Source organism: Mustela nivalis, assembly GCF_964662115.1.
Source record: "Mustela nivalis genome assembly, chromosome: 12".
Classification (NCBI taxonomy): Eukaryota; Metazoa; Chordata; class Mammalia; order Carnivora; family Mustelidae; genus Mustela; species Mustela nivalis.
The window spans coordinates 31,461,292-31,477,573 of NC_139031.1; the positions used below are offsets into that span (position 1 = coordinate 31,461,292).

Genomic DNA, 16,282 nt, shown 5'->3' on the forward strand with positions numbered 1-16,282 from the left:
GCGCGGGGGTGGGGGGGGCGGTTTGACGCTGGGTGGCTCAGATCATGATCCCGGGGTCCTGGGATGGAGCCGGCATGGGGTTCCCTGATCCACCCGGACCCGCTTCTCCCTCTGCCTACTGCTCCCTCTGCTTGTGCTCCCTCTTTTTCTTTCTCTCTCTGTCAAATAAAATTTTTTAAAACAATGATCTCGAGGGACACGAATGTGCATTATTCCTTGATGGATCTACTTTTCTGTGGCAAAGATAATTAATGTGTAACCGTTTCATCCAGAAGTTAGATGCAGAAAAGCCAGTTTGAGGTGGGGCGGCTTTCACCTGGAGTTGTTTGTATTATTTACTTGCTCTCAATGTTTAAATGATGTCTTCTTCCTAGCACTTTGATCCACTCTCTCCCCAACTCCCCCTTTGCTGACTGACTTTTTCCTTTAGGGCATCCATAGTGTCTAGCTGGGAAAGTGTTTTGATGATTTTAAGTTTCCAGATCTATGCTGAGATCTGAGGTCACATGAAAATTAAAGGAAGAATTCTTCCTTTGGGATGGTATTTTCTGCTGGCTCCTTTGTCAGCTCCCATTCGACCGCTTTTTGAATGCAAGGATAGCGCTCCTATCTGTGAGTTGCCCCTTACCCAGGGGTCGCATGTTTGACAGGCTTTCCGAGGGAGCAGATGAAGGAGTTGAGGAGAAAGCCTAGTCTTACTTGGCATTTTAATACCCATTATGCTCCAAGAAAGTGCGGCATTCCTTGAAGAGCAAAAACTTCAACAAAAAAAAACTAAAAAGAATGAGTAAGTCCCTGAAAAGAACCGGAAGCACTCACCAGAAGCATGGCGCCCAAAGCCTTCCAGCAGCTTCAGTTCTAAGAACCCTACCATGTTAGGCAGGGTTGCACTGGCCCTATACCACAGGGAGGGTAGGTGAGGTCTATTACGCATGCCCACGCGCCTGCGCCTCAGGTCCCAAGGCCTCGACCGTCGCACACGTTCCTTCCCGCGCAACCGTGCGTGCTCCTCCAGTGCGCAGGCGCCAGGGGAGTGGGCGGTGCTGTTTTATTAGAGAGAGGTTGGCGGGCATGGCGACGTGTACGCTACGCGGGCTGGCAGTGGCCGGTGGAGGCGAGAGTAGCGAGAGCGAGGATGACGGCTGGGAGATTGGTTATCTCGACCGGGCGGTTAAGGTAGCCCAGGAGGCCTTTTGTTTTGTTTTGTTTTGTTTTGTTTTGTTTTGTTTTGTTTTGACCGCACCTGCATCAGCAACCCCCTGGCCTGACCTCGTGAGACTTCTTGCTTTCCTGTGTTTCCCTAGTGGAAATACAGGCTTCTAGACTCCCAACAAACCCTGCGTTTTTCTGTTTCCTACTGTGCTTTCCCCACCAAATGTGCTTCTTTAGGTCGTGGATGTAGCGCTTCACTTGGGTTTGGACCCATAGCATTATCCATTCCCTTTGAAGATAATTTTAGACATGAATTCCTTATGAGATTTGTTATGGTGCACTCCCCCCACATACCCCCCAAAGAGATGATGGACCTGAAATCAGTCATTGTTTTCTGATGGAGTGGAAATGAAAATATGTATAACAGGTTTTTGTTTTTTTTTAACTTTCTTCTTTTTTAGAAATTAAAAGGGCCATTACTCCCTGAAGAAAAGAATGAAACATTTAAAAAAGCATTGACCACAGGAGATATTTCATTGGTCCAGGAGCTTCTAGATTCTGGTGAGAGATAAAAATAGTTTCAACCTAACACAGTTGTCTACATTTCTGAGGGTCCCTTATTTTAAAAGGTTTTGGGTTGCTTTTCTAATGAAAGCACAATGGATGTTCATGTAGCAAGTATTCTATATACCTTACTTGCTTCTGAGTTCTCTTTGCCTTACTTTGTTCTTCTACTCTCAAATTTGGAATGCCACCCTATTGCTTCCATCAGTTCTACCTCCTTCAAGAAGCCTATTCCGGGCGCCTGGGTGGCTTAGTGGGTTAAAGCCTCTGCCTTTGGCTCACCTCAGGATTCCAGGGTCCTGGGATCCAGGCCCCACATCTGGCTCTCTGCTCAGCGGGGAGCCTGCTTCCTCCTCTCTCTCTGCCTGTCTCTCTGCCTACTTGTGATCTCTGTCTGTCAAATAAATAAATAAAATCTTAAAAAAAAAAAAAAAGAAGAAGCCTGTTCTGATGAATCCTACCCCACTCCAGTAATTCTTACACATTTTTCTCAGCATTTGCTGTCTATAATATTATTACATTTCTCCAGAATTGTTTCTAGTTATGTATATTTTGGCTATGCTTTTTCCTTGTACTAGGTGTTTGTGTAATGGGGCCTGAGGTAGGAATCACAATATGTGGATATCTGTTCCAGCTTTATTGCCTATTCATTGTAGTTTCTTGGGAAAGCCATTAAACTTCCAGAGCATCATTTTCTTTTTGTAAAATGTCATAATTCTTTCCAGGGTCCTGTAACATTTTTCTGTGATCAAATTAAATATTAATTTTTTTGAATTATGTGATGTAGGAGTGTGTGTTGATGATAATAATGATTGAAATTATCCAAAGGCGTAACAGGCATTTACTATCTATGTGTAAATCAAAAACATTCACACAGAATAGTTAAATGAAATTGTATATAGCAAAATGTTTTTCTTTTATGCTAGAGACATTGCATGGTTTAGTGCAAAAAGGAATCATTTTGGAGACAGTACAGTTCTGGGTTTGATTACTAACCCTGCCATCTGATGGCTCTGTAATCTTGACCCAAGTTAACAAACCTTCCTACACTTTAATTTCCTCCTTTTTAAAATAGGGATGCATAATATCAAAAGGTTTGGGGGGTGTATTAAAATGAAAGAATACGTAAAGATCTAAAACATACAGACATTATGTAAATACTAGCTGTTGTAACAAAAAAGAAGGTTCTGTGTGACTTTGTGGACAATGAAACTTGAGTTTAATTGAAGAATGAAATGAAATAAAATTTGAGTAATTGAAACAGGCTTAATACCTAATATGAACACATGCAGGAGTGTGCATAGTGCTGGATGGGATAGAATAGTTAGAAATTTGTTTTAGAAAAGAGAATTTACCATGGGGCATGAGTTTGTAGTAGGACTAAGTGCAGTGAAATGATGAATTTCCTGACAGATTAGGACTTGAAAAGACCTACTGGTAAAGAAGATATTTAGTCAGGCCTTTAAAAATGTTTTAATTACAAACATTTTAAAAATTCATTTTCAAAGGCCAATAATAAATATATAGCTGAAGTAGAAAGATACCTTTGTTCCCACTTTCTCCCTCAGTATCCCTGAAGTCTTACTTCCACAGGTAACTTAATTTAGCATTTCCTAGGTTACTTCTAGATGTCATTATTTCACACTTTAAAAAAAATATCTTATTTTTGCCTTCCAAAGTTATTCTTGGTTTTGGTACATATTTCTGCACCAGTTGAGAAGTTTGATAAAAAAAGAAAGTTCCCTTTGAGTCGGTCACTTCTAACAGTTCAAGGAGGTCTCCAGTCTTTCTGTTAATATGTTCAGGTTTCTTTAAATTACTAAATATTTCAGATATTCTAAAAGGTAGAGCAGTTTCTCTCCTTACCCCTGGAGATACCACTCTGCTGTACTTGGTATTTATCATTCCTATGCATGTCCTTCTATTTTTATTAGGTATGTATATATGTACCCCCAAACCATATAGTGTACTTTGAATGTTTTTGAGCTACAGTCATTTACTGTGTGGACCCTTTTAAACCTAGGCCATTATTACCAAGAAATTCCTTTTTGTTATAAATGACGTGGTATATGTTACTATCCACGGTATTTTAAGCATATGAAATTGACAGTAATTTTTGTTTTGGTGGGAGAGGCTGTTAAAAACTTGAATTTTGCTTTACAGGAATTAGTGTAGAGTCCAGCTTTCGGTATGGATGGACTCCTCTTATGTATGCTGCTAGTGTTTCCAATGTAGAGCTGGTTCGGGTCCTTTTGGACAGAGGTGCTAATGCAAGTTTTGATAAAGGTAAGGTGTTTTAAACATTTAAAATATGTGAGTATTTACTTTGTTAGGTATCTCTGTTTAGAAGCCTAATTATAATCTGTTTGGGGGTTTATATGTTCCTTTAAAATAAATCTTTGTCCTGGGTGCCTGGGTGGCTCAGTGGGTTAAGCCGCTGCCTTCGGCTCAGGTCATGATCTCAGGGTCCTGGGATCGAGTCCCGCATTGGGCTCTCTGCTCAGCAGGGAGCCTGCTTCCCTCTCTCTCTCTGCCTGCCTGTCTACTGTGATCTCTCTCTGTCAAATAAATAAATAAAATCTTTAAAAAATATAAAAATAAAAATAAATAAATAAAATAAAATAAATCTTTGTCCTTAAAAAAAAAAAAAAAAGTAAGATGTTGAGTTAGCCCAGCTGATTATGTTTACTGTGATTTCCTTGATTCCCAAGCAGCTATTCTGCAAAATGAAAAAAACTAAAGCTGTTTAAAAAACAAATCTTCCTATTAGTTATATTATGTAATTAAGATACAAAATCAAATTAAAAACCATAGTCTCTCTTGGAAAAATTCTCTTTCCAAGAAGGTAGATTCCATTTATATTATCTTAATAACTGCTTATGTTTTTATATACCTTTAATTTCTATGCTAGAGGGTTTGGTTATTTTTTAAAGGAAAAAAATGCATTGAGAGAAAACAAAAAGCTAATAATTTTGTCAAAAATTACTTGAAAATCAGTCTTTAGAATTTAAAACTCAACTCTGAATTATATCACTTAAGGTTGTTTCAAAGATAGCTTATTAAATCCATTTGTTTCTTTGTTATTAGATAATTTCTACTCCATATTGTTTTGGATGCTTTCAAAAAAACAAGAGTATATGTGCAAATCCCACTTAATTATTATATTGAATTATTGCTTACTTATTTTTAATGTGTTTCCAATAGGCAGTTAAATTCATTTCATAATTCATATATTGATTTCACTTTGGAATTAATTTTTACATTTACTTTATACCTACATTAGATGTTTGTAAAAATATTTCTAGTCTGTTTTTTCATCTATGTATATTGTATAACTTCCCATCTTACCAATAGTTTTATGTTTAATCTGCTTCTGTGATAGGTTTTTCTTATTATTATGTCATTTTAAAATATTACCCAATGAAAACTGGACTTAGGAATGAGATTTCTGAAAGTATATAATATTCTCAAAAAAATTAATAGTTTGCTTAACTATAAGAGAACAAATTGATGGTTACCAGAGGAGAGATGGATATGGAGATGGGTGAAATAGGGGGAGGGGATTAAGGAGTGCACTTGTGATGAGCACCGAGTATTGTATGGAAGTATTAAATCACTATATTGTACAACTGAAACTAATATAGCACTGTATGTTAACTAGCTGGAATTGAAGTAAAAACTTTTAAAAAATGAAGTTTTCTTTCTCTGATTTTTGTAATCAGAGGAATACTTACAATTATAAAAGTTTATATTGTTCTCAGCATGTTGACATAAATTCTTTTACGTATTCAACATTAGCCTCATTAGGTAAAGAGGGCAGCTTCCTATCTATAAACTAGATCTACTGAGATATTAAGGTATCACTGGAGTCAGTTTATCAGTAGCAGAACTGGGATTAGAATCTTTATACTTGATTATTATTAAATCACTGATGTAAACCATAGCTGCCATGACCTACTTTGAATTCCCCAATTATTATCTGAAAAGTGTTTTTATTTTGTTTAATCTGTGATTTCTTCTGGTGCCATAGGGACCACGGGGAGAAGTTTTTAGGAAACAGGGTGAGCTCAGAGAGACCCAGTAGAAAAGGACCAAAAAGAAACCAGTAGATGTGGCAGTTAGGTCATTTTCAGTAGGATGGTTTGGATAAAAACCAAAATTTCACTGAGATGTAAAATGAATGAGAAATAAAGAAGTGAAATCAGAGAATATCAATTATTGTTTTTCTTTTTTTTAATTTCCTTTTTTTTTTTAAGTTTTATGTATCTTAGAGAGAGAGCACAAGCAGGGGTGCAGGAGAGGGAGAAGCAAGCTCCCCACTGAGCAGGGAGTCCAATGCGGGGCTCTGTCCCAGGGCCCTGGGATCATGACCTGAGCCTAAGGCAGATGCTTAACTGACTGAGCCACCCAGACATTCATCAGTTATTTTCAACCACAAGTTCAGCAAAGCAAATTTTAATCAACCAAAGGCTATTTAACTCCAGGCAGTATCTCTACACAGCATTCATGTTCTTACCACTTTCCTATTTTCTTAAAGGAGAGGGAGGGTTGCCTGAGTGGCTCAGTCACTAAGCGTCTGTGTTGGTCTCAGGTCATGATCCCAGGGTCCTGGGATCGAGCCCCACATCAGGCTCCCTGCTCAGAGGGAAGACTGCTTCTCCCTCTCCCACTCACCCTGCTTGTGTTCCTGCTCTCGCTGTCTCTCTCTCTGTCAAATAAATAAATAAAATCTTAAAAAAAATAAGGAAGGGGAACAAAGAAGGAAAATTAAGAAATGAATTATAGATATATAAACATATTTTGAATATATAGATACATTTTGGAGATTCAGGCAGTTCATCCCTAATCTCATTTTTTGGTGAAGGAAGACAAATGTATCTACCAAGAGTAAAAGATTTAGGAATAGGATATAAAATTTTGAGAGTACAGTAAATATTTAGAATCTTTTGAATGAAAAAAGAAGTGAGCTTCACTTCTTAATGTGTGTGGGTGGTTTCCTCACTTTTCACTACAGATAAGCAGACTATTTTGATAACTGCATGTTCTGCACGTGGCTCAGAGGAACAGATCTTAAAGTGTGTAGAACTACTGCTTTCAAGAAATGCTGATCCAAATGTTGCTTGTAGGTAAGAACCTTATTATCTATGAAAAACGATGGATATTTTTCTTTGATTATCAACCCATTAAACATTTGATACCATGATTTTTTTAAAAATCATAAACAATGTGTTTACTTGGCTATATAGTTGAAGAATGAAAATAGGTCATAAGGTTATGGTTCAAACTTTATAAGAGTATCAAAGGAAGGGCATATCACAAAAGTAGTCTCTTCAGCTTTTAATTTTTAGAGGAATGTTCTAATTTGAAATGAGAGGGAAAGGAAGACAAACTATCATTTCTTAAGAATCATACACTCAAAAGAATGATTAAGATATAATAGTAAAACCTCTTAGTGTTTTCTTTGTATAATACTTACCTGCTAAACAATCTACACAAATACTAAGAATTCCAAAATAATACATTGAAAGGTTTTCATTTTCCTAAGACTTTTCCAATTATGTTATATCATATAGATAATAGTGTCTAGATGCATAGAAAATTTTGGGTCTGTTGAAATGTCAGTAATTTAAAAAATGAATCAGCTTAAAATTTCTATTACTGACTTCTTAATCTGGCTCTGTCTTCTGTTTTATTTAATCTATTTCTATTTTATTTAACCTTCAAAACTAATAGAGTAGGAAATAGGCTATCCAACTGAAATATGTCTAGTATGAATAGAGTTATTATTTATAATTCATTAAAATAATAATGCTCTAATGCCTGATATATAGAAATAACTATATTTTAGAAGGTTTTTTCCTCGTAATTTTAGTTTAATTTCTATGACAGCTAGCTAGACAGCAGGTGTCTGTTTTGTCTCCCAAATTCCAAGTAACATCTGGAAACATTTTTGGTTGTCACACCTGGGAGATTCTGCTGGTTTAGAGTACACTACTGGCTTAATGGGTGGAGGCCAGGGATGTTGCTAAGCATCCACAGTCCATAGGACAGCCTCGCAAAACAAAGAAGTACCCATCCCAAATATCATAGTGCCCGGGTTGAGAAACTAGTGTGAGAAAAGTAAAGACTTACAGAGTGGATAATCAGTATTTAACAAATAGATTTTTTAAAGATCTGGAAAGACTACCTGCAAATTTTTAGCAAATCAATTCACAGGAACTTTTATTCTATCACATATGGTATAATCCATAGTTAGGTATCTAACTTTTGGATTTGGCTGTACTTGGAATTGGGAACTCCAAGACATCTAGCTGAATTAAGCCTCAATGGGTACTATAATTTTGATGTTTACCTTCAGAAGTGGCTTATGATAAGATTTGCCATTCTGGGTTCAATGGAAAATTGCTTTTTGCGGGTGCTCTTTTTTTTTTTTTTTAATTGCTTCTGTACTGTATTACAGAAAGCAAAATCTTTACCTTTCCAATTACTTGTGTTGTAAGCACACTGAAAAAAAGTCAAGCAAGCCATTGTCATAGGTTCTAGACTATTCTGCTTCCATAAGAACTAGAAGATATCTTCTAAATATACAGCGTATACTTAGGGGAAAAAAAACTTAATTCATTTGAATTAAAATAATATAAGGTTAGCATCTCAAGCTAAAGCTATAAGGCAGCCACATAATTTCAAAACTGAAAACTCTAGAAAAGCTGATGAATCTGAAAGAATATAAAATTTGAAATGATATGTGCTCAACTAAAATAAAGAGAATTTTACAGCAATCTCTACCTAAATAACAAATGTGAGAAATATCTGAAAAACTATTCAGCTCTTTTTAAGCTCAAAGCATAAAGTAGTATAATAATTGAACTGTGTTTTCTTATAGAAAATGAACATCTTGATAGAGCTGAAAAGAGTAACTCATGGGAAATAGTTCTTTTAGGCTGCAAATTTTATAAGAAGGATAGCATTACTGGATAGATGAGGATAGCCTGGTGTCAATGTAAAAAGGAAAAAAATTTCAGGACCTAGGGAGTGTGCAGTAAGACTTGGTGGGAATTTCATAGATAATTCATTAGCAACAACAAAAATCAAAACCTGTTAGAAGACTGGGAATTTTAGTTTGAATCCTTTTTCTCTCCCCTCTTTTCTTTTTTAAAAAAATTTATGGTATTAAAGTATATGTAACATAAAACTTGACATTTTAACCATTTTCAGTGTATAATTTAGTGTATTTTTCTACCATAAACTTGTGCCAGGCACCTGAAGCTTGCAGTCTTTTTGAGCATTGCTCACTTTTCTGGCCTGAGATCTGAGTTAAGCTAAATAGCGACCAGCAGCTTATATCTGTTCTTCAGATACCTGTGACTGTCTGCTTCTTTGTTTTACCTACTGAGTTGTTTTTTTGGGAAATCATGTTTGACATTTGTTGCTGTTTGTTTTGCTAAAGCAGCAGACATGTTTACATAAGTGTCCTGAAGGTTGCTATCACTAAATGCTTTTATTCCACTTTTCTTCTACCACTCTAGCCATTCTGGTTCATTATTATGGTGAACATATAATAATATTCAAATGTTTTAAAGATTATTTGAAAAAGCAACTCTCAGATGCTTTAAAATTTTATGTTGCTTTCTAATACTTTATGTAAGTAGACTTTAGAATCTACTGATACGGGGGTACCTGGGTGGCTCAGTTGGCAAAGCATCTGCCTTCAACTCAGGTTATGATTCTGGGGTCCTGGGATCAAGCCCCAAGTTGGGCTCCTTGCTCAGCAGGGAGCCTGCTTCTCTCTCTCTCCCTCTGCTGCTCCTTCTGCTTGTGCTCTCTTGCTGTGTGTGTGTCTCTCTCTCTCAAATAAATAAATAAAATATTAAAAAAAATAAAATCTACCATTTGATTTCTAGGTGTCAATGTTTTTCGACAAATTTTCTTAGTTTCTTCCAGCATCTCTGACATTTCTTCTGTTTCATCTTGAAAATGGCCAGTGGAAAAAAAATCCATCTCTTTAAGGTGGTATCATTATCACCTACATCAAGCATCATTATGACAAACATTTTCTAAATTTTGGATTAATGCCTCAGTTCTAAAAATACCTCATTCATTATCTCTTCAAATATTACCTCTCCTGTGTTCTTTCCTCTTTCTGAGTCTCTGATTGTATCTGTTAGACCTCATTTCTCTCTTTTTTTCCCCCATCTCTTTGTTTCACTGTGTCACATTCTGGATAATAGTTTTCAGTCGGCCATCTCAGTCACTGAATCTCACTTCTAATTTATTGCTTTTAATTTATTGTTAAACTCATCAGTTGAGTTCATAATGTCAGTTTGATTCTTTTTAAAACCAGCAGTGTCACATTTTTAAAGGCTTATTGGAGAGAGCAAGCGTGTGCGTGCATGCGTGAGTGCACAGAGGGAGAGGGGAGGGAGAATCCTAAGTGGACTCCAAGCTGGGTGTGGCGCTGGTCACAGGTCTTGATCCCAGGACTCTGAGATCTCAACCTGAGCTGAAACTAAGAGTAGGACACTCAGCTGACTATGCCACCTGGGTCTACCAGCACTGTCACTTTTTATAGCTCTTTGTTCCCTGAAGACATTTTCAAGCTCTAAATTAGAACTTCTTATATGGCAAACATGCAGTTGACCCTTGAACAATGCAGAGGTTAGGAGCACCAACCCCCTGTAAGGTAAAAATCTGCATATAACTTTTGATTCCCCTAAAACGTAATAACTTCTATTGAGCAGAAACCTTACCAATAGCATAAATAGCCAATTAATACATATTTTGTATGTTATGTGTATTATATACTGTATTCTTACAGTGAAGTAAGCTAGAAAAAAGAAAATGTTAAGAAAGTCAGGAGAAAGAAAAACTATAGTACTAGACTATTTTTTTTAAGATTTTATTTATTTATTGAGAGAGAGAGAAAGAGAATATGTATGGGGGAGGGATACAGAGAGAGGGAGGGAAAGACTCTCCAGCAGACACGGTGCTGAGCATGGAACCCAGTATGAAGCTGGGTCCCACAATCCTGAGATCATGATCTAAGCTGAAATCAAGAGTTGGACGCTTAACAGACTGAGCCACCCAGGTGCTCCTGTACTATACTGTATTTATTGAAAAAAAATGTGTATAAATGGACCTATGCAGTTCAAACCCATGTTGTTCAAGGGTCAACTGTAGTCTAGAAATAACAGTAATAATATCTGAAATCTCGGTGGGTTTGTTTCTATTAGCAGTAGCTTCTCATGCTTCTGACTCATGACTAGGTGCTAATCATTAGAGTTTAAAACTTGTCAGAATAACATGATGCCATCAGGTAGGAATTTATACGTTTCTAAAAGGTACCTTGAGCACCATCAGTCCAGCAATCATGTAACCTAAGTTCAGAGGTTGAAGTTCCCTGGATTATTTGGTGATATATACTAAGAAAGCTAGTTTCTGTCTGGTGTAGCTTTTTTTTTTTTTTTTAAGATTTTATTTATTTATTTGACAGTCAGAGATCACAAGTGGGCAGAGAGGCAGGCAGAGAGAGAGGGGGAAGCAGGCTCCCTGCCGAGTAGAGAGCCCGATGTGGGACTTGATCCCAGGACCCTAAGATCATGACCTGAGCCAGAGGCAGAGGCTTTAACCCACTGAGCCACCCAGGCGCCCCTATTTCTGGTGTAGTCTTACCCTGAAGGTGTAACCCTTAGAGTTCCAGCTTAATGTATATTGAGTATGGTTTAGTAAACTTTCTACTTTGTATAGGCCCAGAACTTTGAATTTTGTTCCTCTTTGTGTTCACTGCCTCCAAAGCCACAGCTCCTTTTTCCATTGAGTTCTTCTGGACTGGCCAATGCCCTAAAGGCAAAAGCAACCACAAATGCTATGTTTATTTACCTCTTTGGAGTTTTGCCATCTAGATTTTGGTTTAGTGGTTCTTCAATATTTTATTAGTCCTTCAGTTTTTAAGAAATAAAAATAAAATTTCACTTAGCTATTTTAGATGCCTTCACAATTTTGATACAAATTAGCTTGCCATTAATAGAAGTAGAAACTGCATCTTCTAAATGAAAACATTTAGAAGTTTTTTTACTTATAGATCTTTTGTTAGCTCTTTAATTCCTTGCATTCCATGCAGACTTTTATCTTGTTGAAAATAGCACTAATTTAATATTCAATGATGAACTTTCTGTATTACCACCTATAGACATAACCTTGTTTTTTTATTATTTTCTCTTAATTTTTAAAATTATTTTTATTTTTCCTCCTGTGGGACACATGGTTAAAAAAAACTGACAACTTGAAAGCCATTTTTTTTTTTTTTTAAGATTTTATTTACTTATTTATTTGACAGAGAGAAATCACAAGTAGATGGAGAGGCAGGCAGAGAGAGAGAGGGAAGCAGGCTCCCTGCCGAGCAGAGAGCCCGATGCGGGACTCGATCCCAGGACCCTGAGATCATGACCTGAGCCGAAGGCAGCGGCTTAACCACTGAGCCACCCAGGCGCCCTTGAAAGCCATTTTTAAGTGAACACAAATCATATGTTAATATTTCTCTTGGACCTTGCTACTGACGATTCTTAGCACAGTGTACTGTGTCTAGCAAATATGGAAATTTAACTCTGGTTTAAGTTTTGTCATTTTTTGTTTTTTGTTTTGTTTTGCTTTAGAATTTGTTTCTGGGGTTAGTTTTTTAGCTCATTTTTAAATGAAACTGTGTACCAGGCAGTGTGTTGATTGCTCTTGAATAAATTTTCTAATATCATCCTTACACCTGCATGGTAGATAATGTGTTTTTTACAGAACAGAAAAGTGGCTCTCAAATATTTAAAACTTTGAATGTAGCACAGCTTTCATAAAGGAATTTACAACAGTTTAATCCAAACAGGATCTACCATAGGAATGTATTTATGTTTCCCATCTTGTCTATGTTCAGGATTTTTCAACACAACCAGTTTAAACAACATGGTCTTTTCTAATTGTTGTAAAACACGTGTTTGTGTTACTTGCCTTATATCTTGGAATAGTTTTTCTTTTTCCCAAATTATTGTAGATAGTTGATTGTTTTCATTTTAAAATTGCAGATATGTCAAAAGCAAGTATGTGAACACAAAAATATTATCACTCAATGTAGCTTAGTCATATTTAGCCCTGAAAACAAGATGACCTATAATCAAATTATTCCCAACTTGGCAGTTGTGCCATAATATGGACTTACCAACCACTGTTTTTCTTTTCATATGGGTAATGTGGTAACCAATGACATTATAAATTATTAAGATCTAAAAGGTATGTATTAGATGACTGGATATATGATAAAATTTGAAAACTTCTTGGGGCACCTAGGTTGCTCAGTGAGTCAAGTGTCTGCCTTTGGCTCAGGTCAGGATCCCAAGGTCCTGGGATCGCGGCTTACATCAGGCTCCCTGCTCAGTGGGGAGCCTACTTCTCCTTCTCCCTCTGCCTCCTGCTCCCCCTACTTGTGTGTGCTCTATCTCTGTCAAATAAATAAATTCTTTAAAAAATTTTTTGAAAACTTCTTCAGTCTAGCCTTAAGTTTGGAGTTGAAATTTTTATTGTTAGAGTAATAGTAAGCTTTCAGAAAGTGTATATAATTATAATTTCTGGGGTTTTTAAAAGGACTTTATTTATTTATTGGAGAGAGAAAGCCAGAGACAGAGCATGAGCAGAAGGGGAAGGGCAGGGGGAGAGGGAGAAGTAGACCGCTGCTGAGCAGAGAGTCTGGCATGGGGCTCCATTCCATTTCCAGGCCCCTGAGATGGTGACTTGAGCCCAAGACAGATAGTTAACTGACTGAGCCACTGAGCACCCCTATAATTTCTGTGTGTGTGTGTGTGTGTGTGTGTGTGTGTTAAGGTTTTACTTATTTGTTCGACAGAGATCACAAGCAGGCAGAGGCAGGCAGAGAAAGGGGGAAGCAGGCTCCCTGCTGATCAGAGAGCCTGATGCGGGGCTTGATCCCAGAAGCCTGAGATCATGACCTGAGCCGAAGGCAGAGGCCCCAACCCACTGAGCCACCCAGGCACCTCTATAATTTCTGTTTTTAGGAATTGTGTGGGTTCTTCTCTCGAGGTTTTCTGAAACATTTTTTCTGAAACATTTTTTCTTGCATTAAAAAATGTTGTATATATTTTTATGTTCAGAAGGCTGTTTTCCTGGCAAAGAAGTTTATTATATTCAGACTGCTCAGACATGAGATAAAGGTTTTGTAGAATGATGTGGCATTTTAATTTCAATAGATGTTTTTATTACCATTGATAAGACAGCACACATTAACTGATATCCAAGGTTTTGACGTAATCATTGTGTGATTGTTAACTTGTTGAATGTTATTGCCTCTTCTAATAGACAGAAAATACTCTGGGAAAAATGTTACTTTCTCAGAATATAAATTTAGTTGTAAATGTCACTGGAGCATTTGGTAGATTGAGGTGTAATTTTGGATTATAAGATTAACTTATTTTCTAGTCTTAAGCAAATATGTAGCATATCTTTGCTCTGAAAACATTGGCTGAAGTCACAATAATATTTTCAGAAAGAATTTAAAAATAGCTTATTTAGAAAACAATACTAGAAATTGTTATGTTGCAGGGTTTTTCTTCCAGTGTATCTTTGTAAATTGCCTATCCAGATCCTTTGCTCATCTTACTTACCTGTGTTTTCTTTATCTGCATATAGGAACTGATTTTATCTTTGTTAGCAGGTTTACCATGTATGCAAACAGTGACAAATACCTTTGTGTGCTATTCATAAACCTGGAAATCTACTTGGTCCTTTTGAAAGCACAGAATGGAGAGGATAGAGCTAAGAAAAGCTAGTTGATGAAAGCCCTTGACACTAATCTTTGAAAACACAGAAACCAAGACTTTAAAACAAATTAAAAAAAAATAGCTTCCAAATTCTTACTTGACTTTGTTTTATTGGTGTCTAGCACCAGTGGTTAAGTTGTGTGTTGGCCACTAAACCTTCCCACTTGGAAAAGATAGATACCATTTCTTTTATTTAATTGTGGTCATATCTAACTTTAAAGGAGTGAGGAAGTATAATTTTACTGTGTCACAGGAGAATCAGCAATATTGGGTGGACAGTCCTAATGATTACCATGTCACCTTAAATGGTGGAGCGCCTGGGTGGCTCAGTGGGTTGGGCCTCTGCCTTCGGCTCGGGTCGTGATCTCAGGGTTCTGGGATTGAGCCCCATTGGGCTCTCTGCTCAGCGGGGAACCTGCTTCCCCCTCTCTCTCTGACTGCCTCTCTGCCTACTTGTGATCTCTCTTTGTCTGTGTCAAATAAATAAATAAAATCTTTTTTAAAAAGTCTTTTCTTCGGGGCCACAATAGTTGTATTTTCTTTTAACTGTAATCTTCAAGCAATAATTAACTTTGAATTTTGAACATAAATTTGTAACAAGAAAAATTGGTATTTATCTCTGACTTTTCATTTGCTTTTATATATAATTTGTCCCAGGGTGCCTGGGTGGCTCAGTCAGTTAAGCGTCTGCCTTTGGCTCAGGTCATTATCTCAAGGTTCTGGAATTGGAATGGAGCCCCACGCCAGGCTCTCTGCTCAACAGGAGTCTGCTTCTCCCTCTCCCTATATGCTCACTCACTCTTTCTCTCTCTCAAATAAATAAATAAAATCTTTAAAAAATGTTGTCCCTAATTTGTTCTTTATACTATCTCTTAAATTCATTGCAGCTTTGATATTTATAATCCTACCTTAAGGTCTGCCCTAATTGCCTCCTAATTGATATTTTTGACTGCACTAGGTCTGTAATTTAGTCAGTCTTATGTGCAGTTACCTGTAGAACACACTTCGTTTTGTCTTCTCGATAAAAGCCAGACCTCTCTGTAATTTGATCCCACCTTAATGACTTCTCACTACTCCCTAAAGCCTAACTCCATTTCATTTCAACATTATTCCTCAGATACATGGTCATTCCTGCCTCTGTGTTTTTGCTTTTGTTATTCTTCAGTTTGGAATATCTTCTTCTTCCTTCACTGTGTATTCAAATTGTGTCTTCAAGTGTCAGGTTAATAGCCTACGATGCTTTCCTTTGTTTTTAAGTCCACAAGCTATGATTTTGGGTGTGTGAACATCTTGTTCAGCACATTTTTAATACATCTCATATGTTGTCCTTTCGTTGTTTTCTTGTATGAAAGTCTTGATTTCCCTGTGAGCCACTTGACTATCCTGGCACTATATATTTTGCGATTCCTTCACAGTTCTTTAATTTTATATTTATCAAGTTTGTATTGACTTTAATAGATTTGACATAGAATGATCATTTGTCTATTTTCTTTACAAAACTTAACTGAAACATTATTTGTGAAGTAATTAATATGTCAATCCATGTATATCACAGAAAACGTGAAACATGACTTAGAAGCTGAAGATCTGGGTCCAAATACTATCTCACCTATTTGCCCAAGCTGATGTAGCCATTAAGTCTTTTTGGAGTATTTAAGGCTCATTTTCTTCAGTGATTGATGGATGTGATACCTAACTAGCTAGTGGGGTAGCTGTGAGAATTAAAACAATATAATAAATATGAAAGTACTAAACAT

At 36.8% G+C, this 16,282-nt stretch overlaps 1 protein-coding gene across 1 annotated transcript in view; it reads left to right on the forward strand.

Annotated features, from left to right (window-relative positions):
- Positions 1 to 1,041: 1,041 nt before the first annotated feature.
- The window catches only part of ASZ1 (ankyrin repeat, SAM and basic leucine zipper domain containing 1), a 56,475-nt gene continuing 41,234 nt past the window's right edge, over positions 1,042 to 16,282 (forward strand). The window contains exons 1-4 of the mRNA XM_082692518.1: positions 1,042 to 1,176; positions 1,614 to 1,713; positions 3,880 to 4,002; positions 6,731 to 6,842. Coding sequence (XP_082548644.1) covers positions 1,072 to 1,176; positions 1,614 to 1,713; positions 3,880 to 4,002; positions 6,731 to 6,842 — 440 coding nt within the window. The 5' untranslated portion in view covers positions 1,042 to 1,071. The remainder of the gene's footprint in view (positions 1,177 to 1,613; positions 1,714 to 3,879; positions 4,003 to 6,730; positions 6,843 to 16,282) is intronic.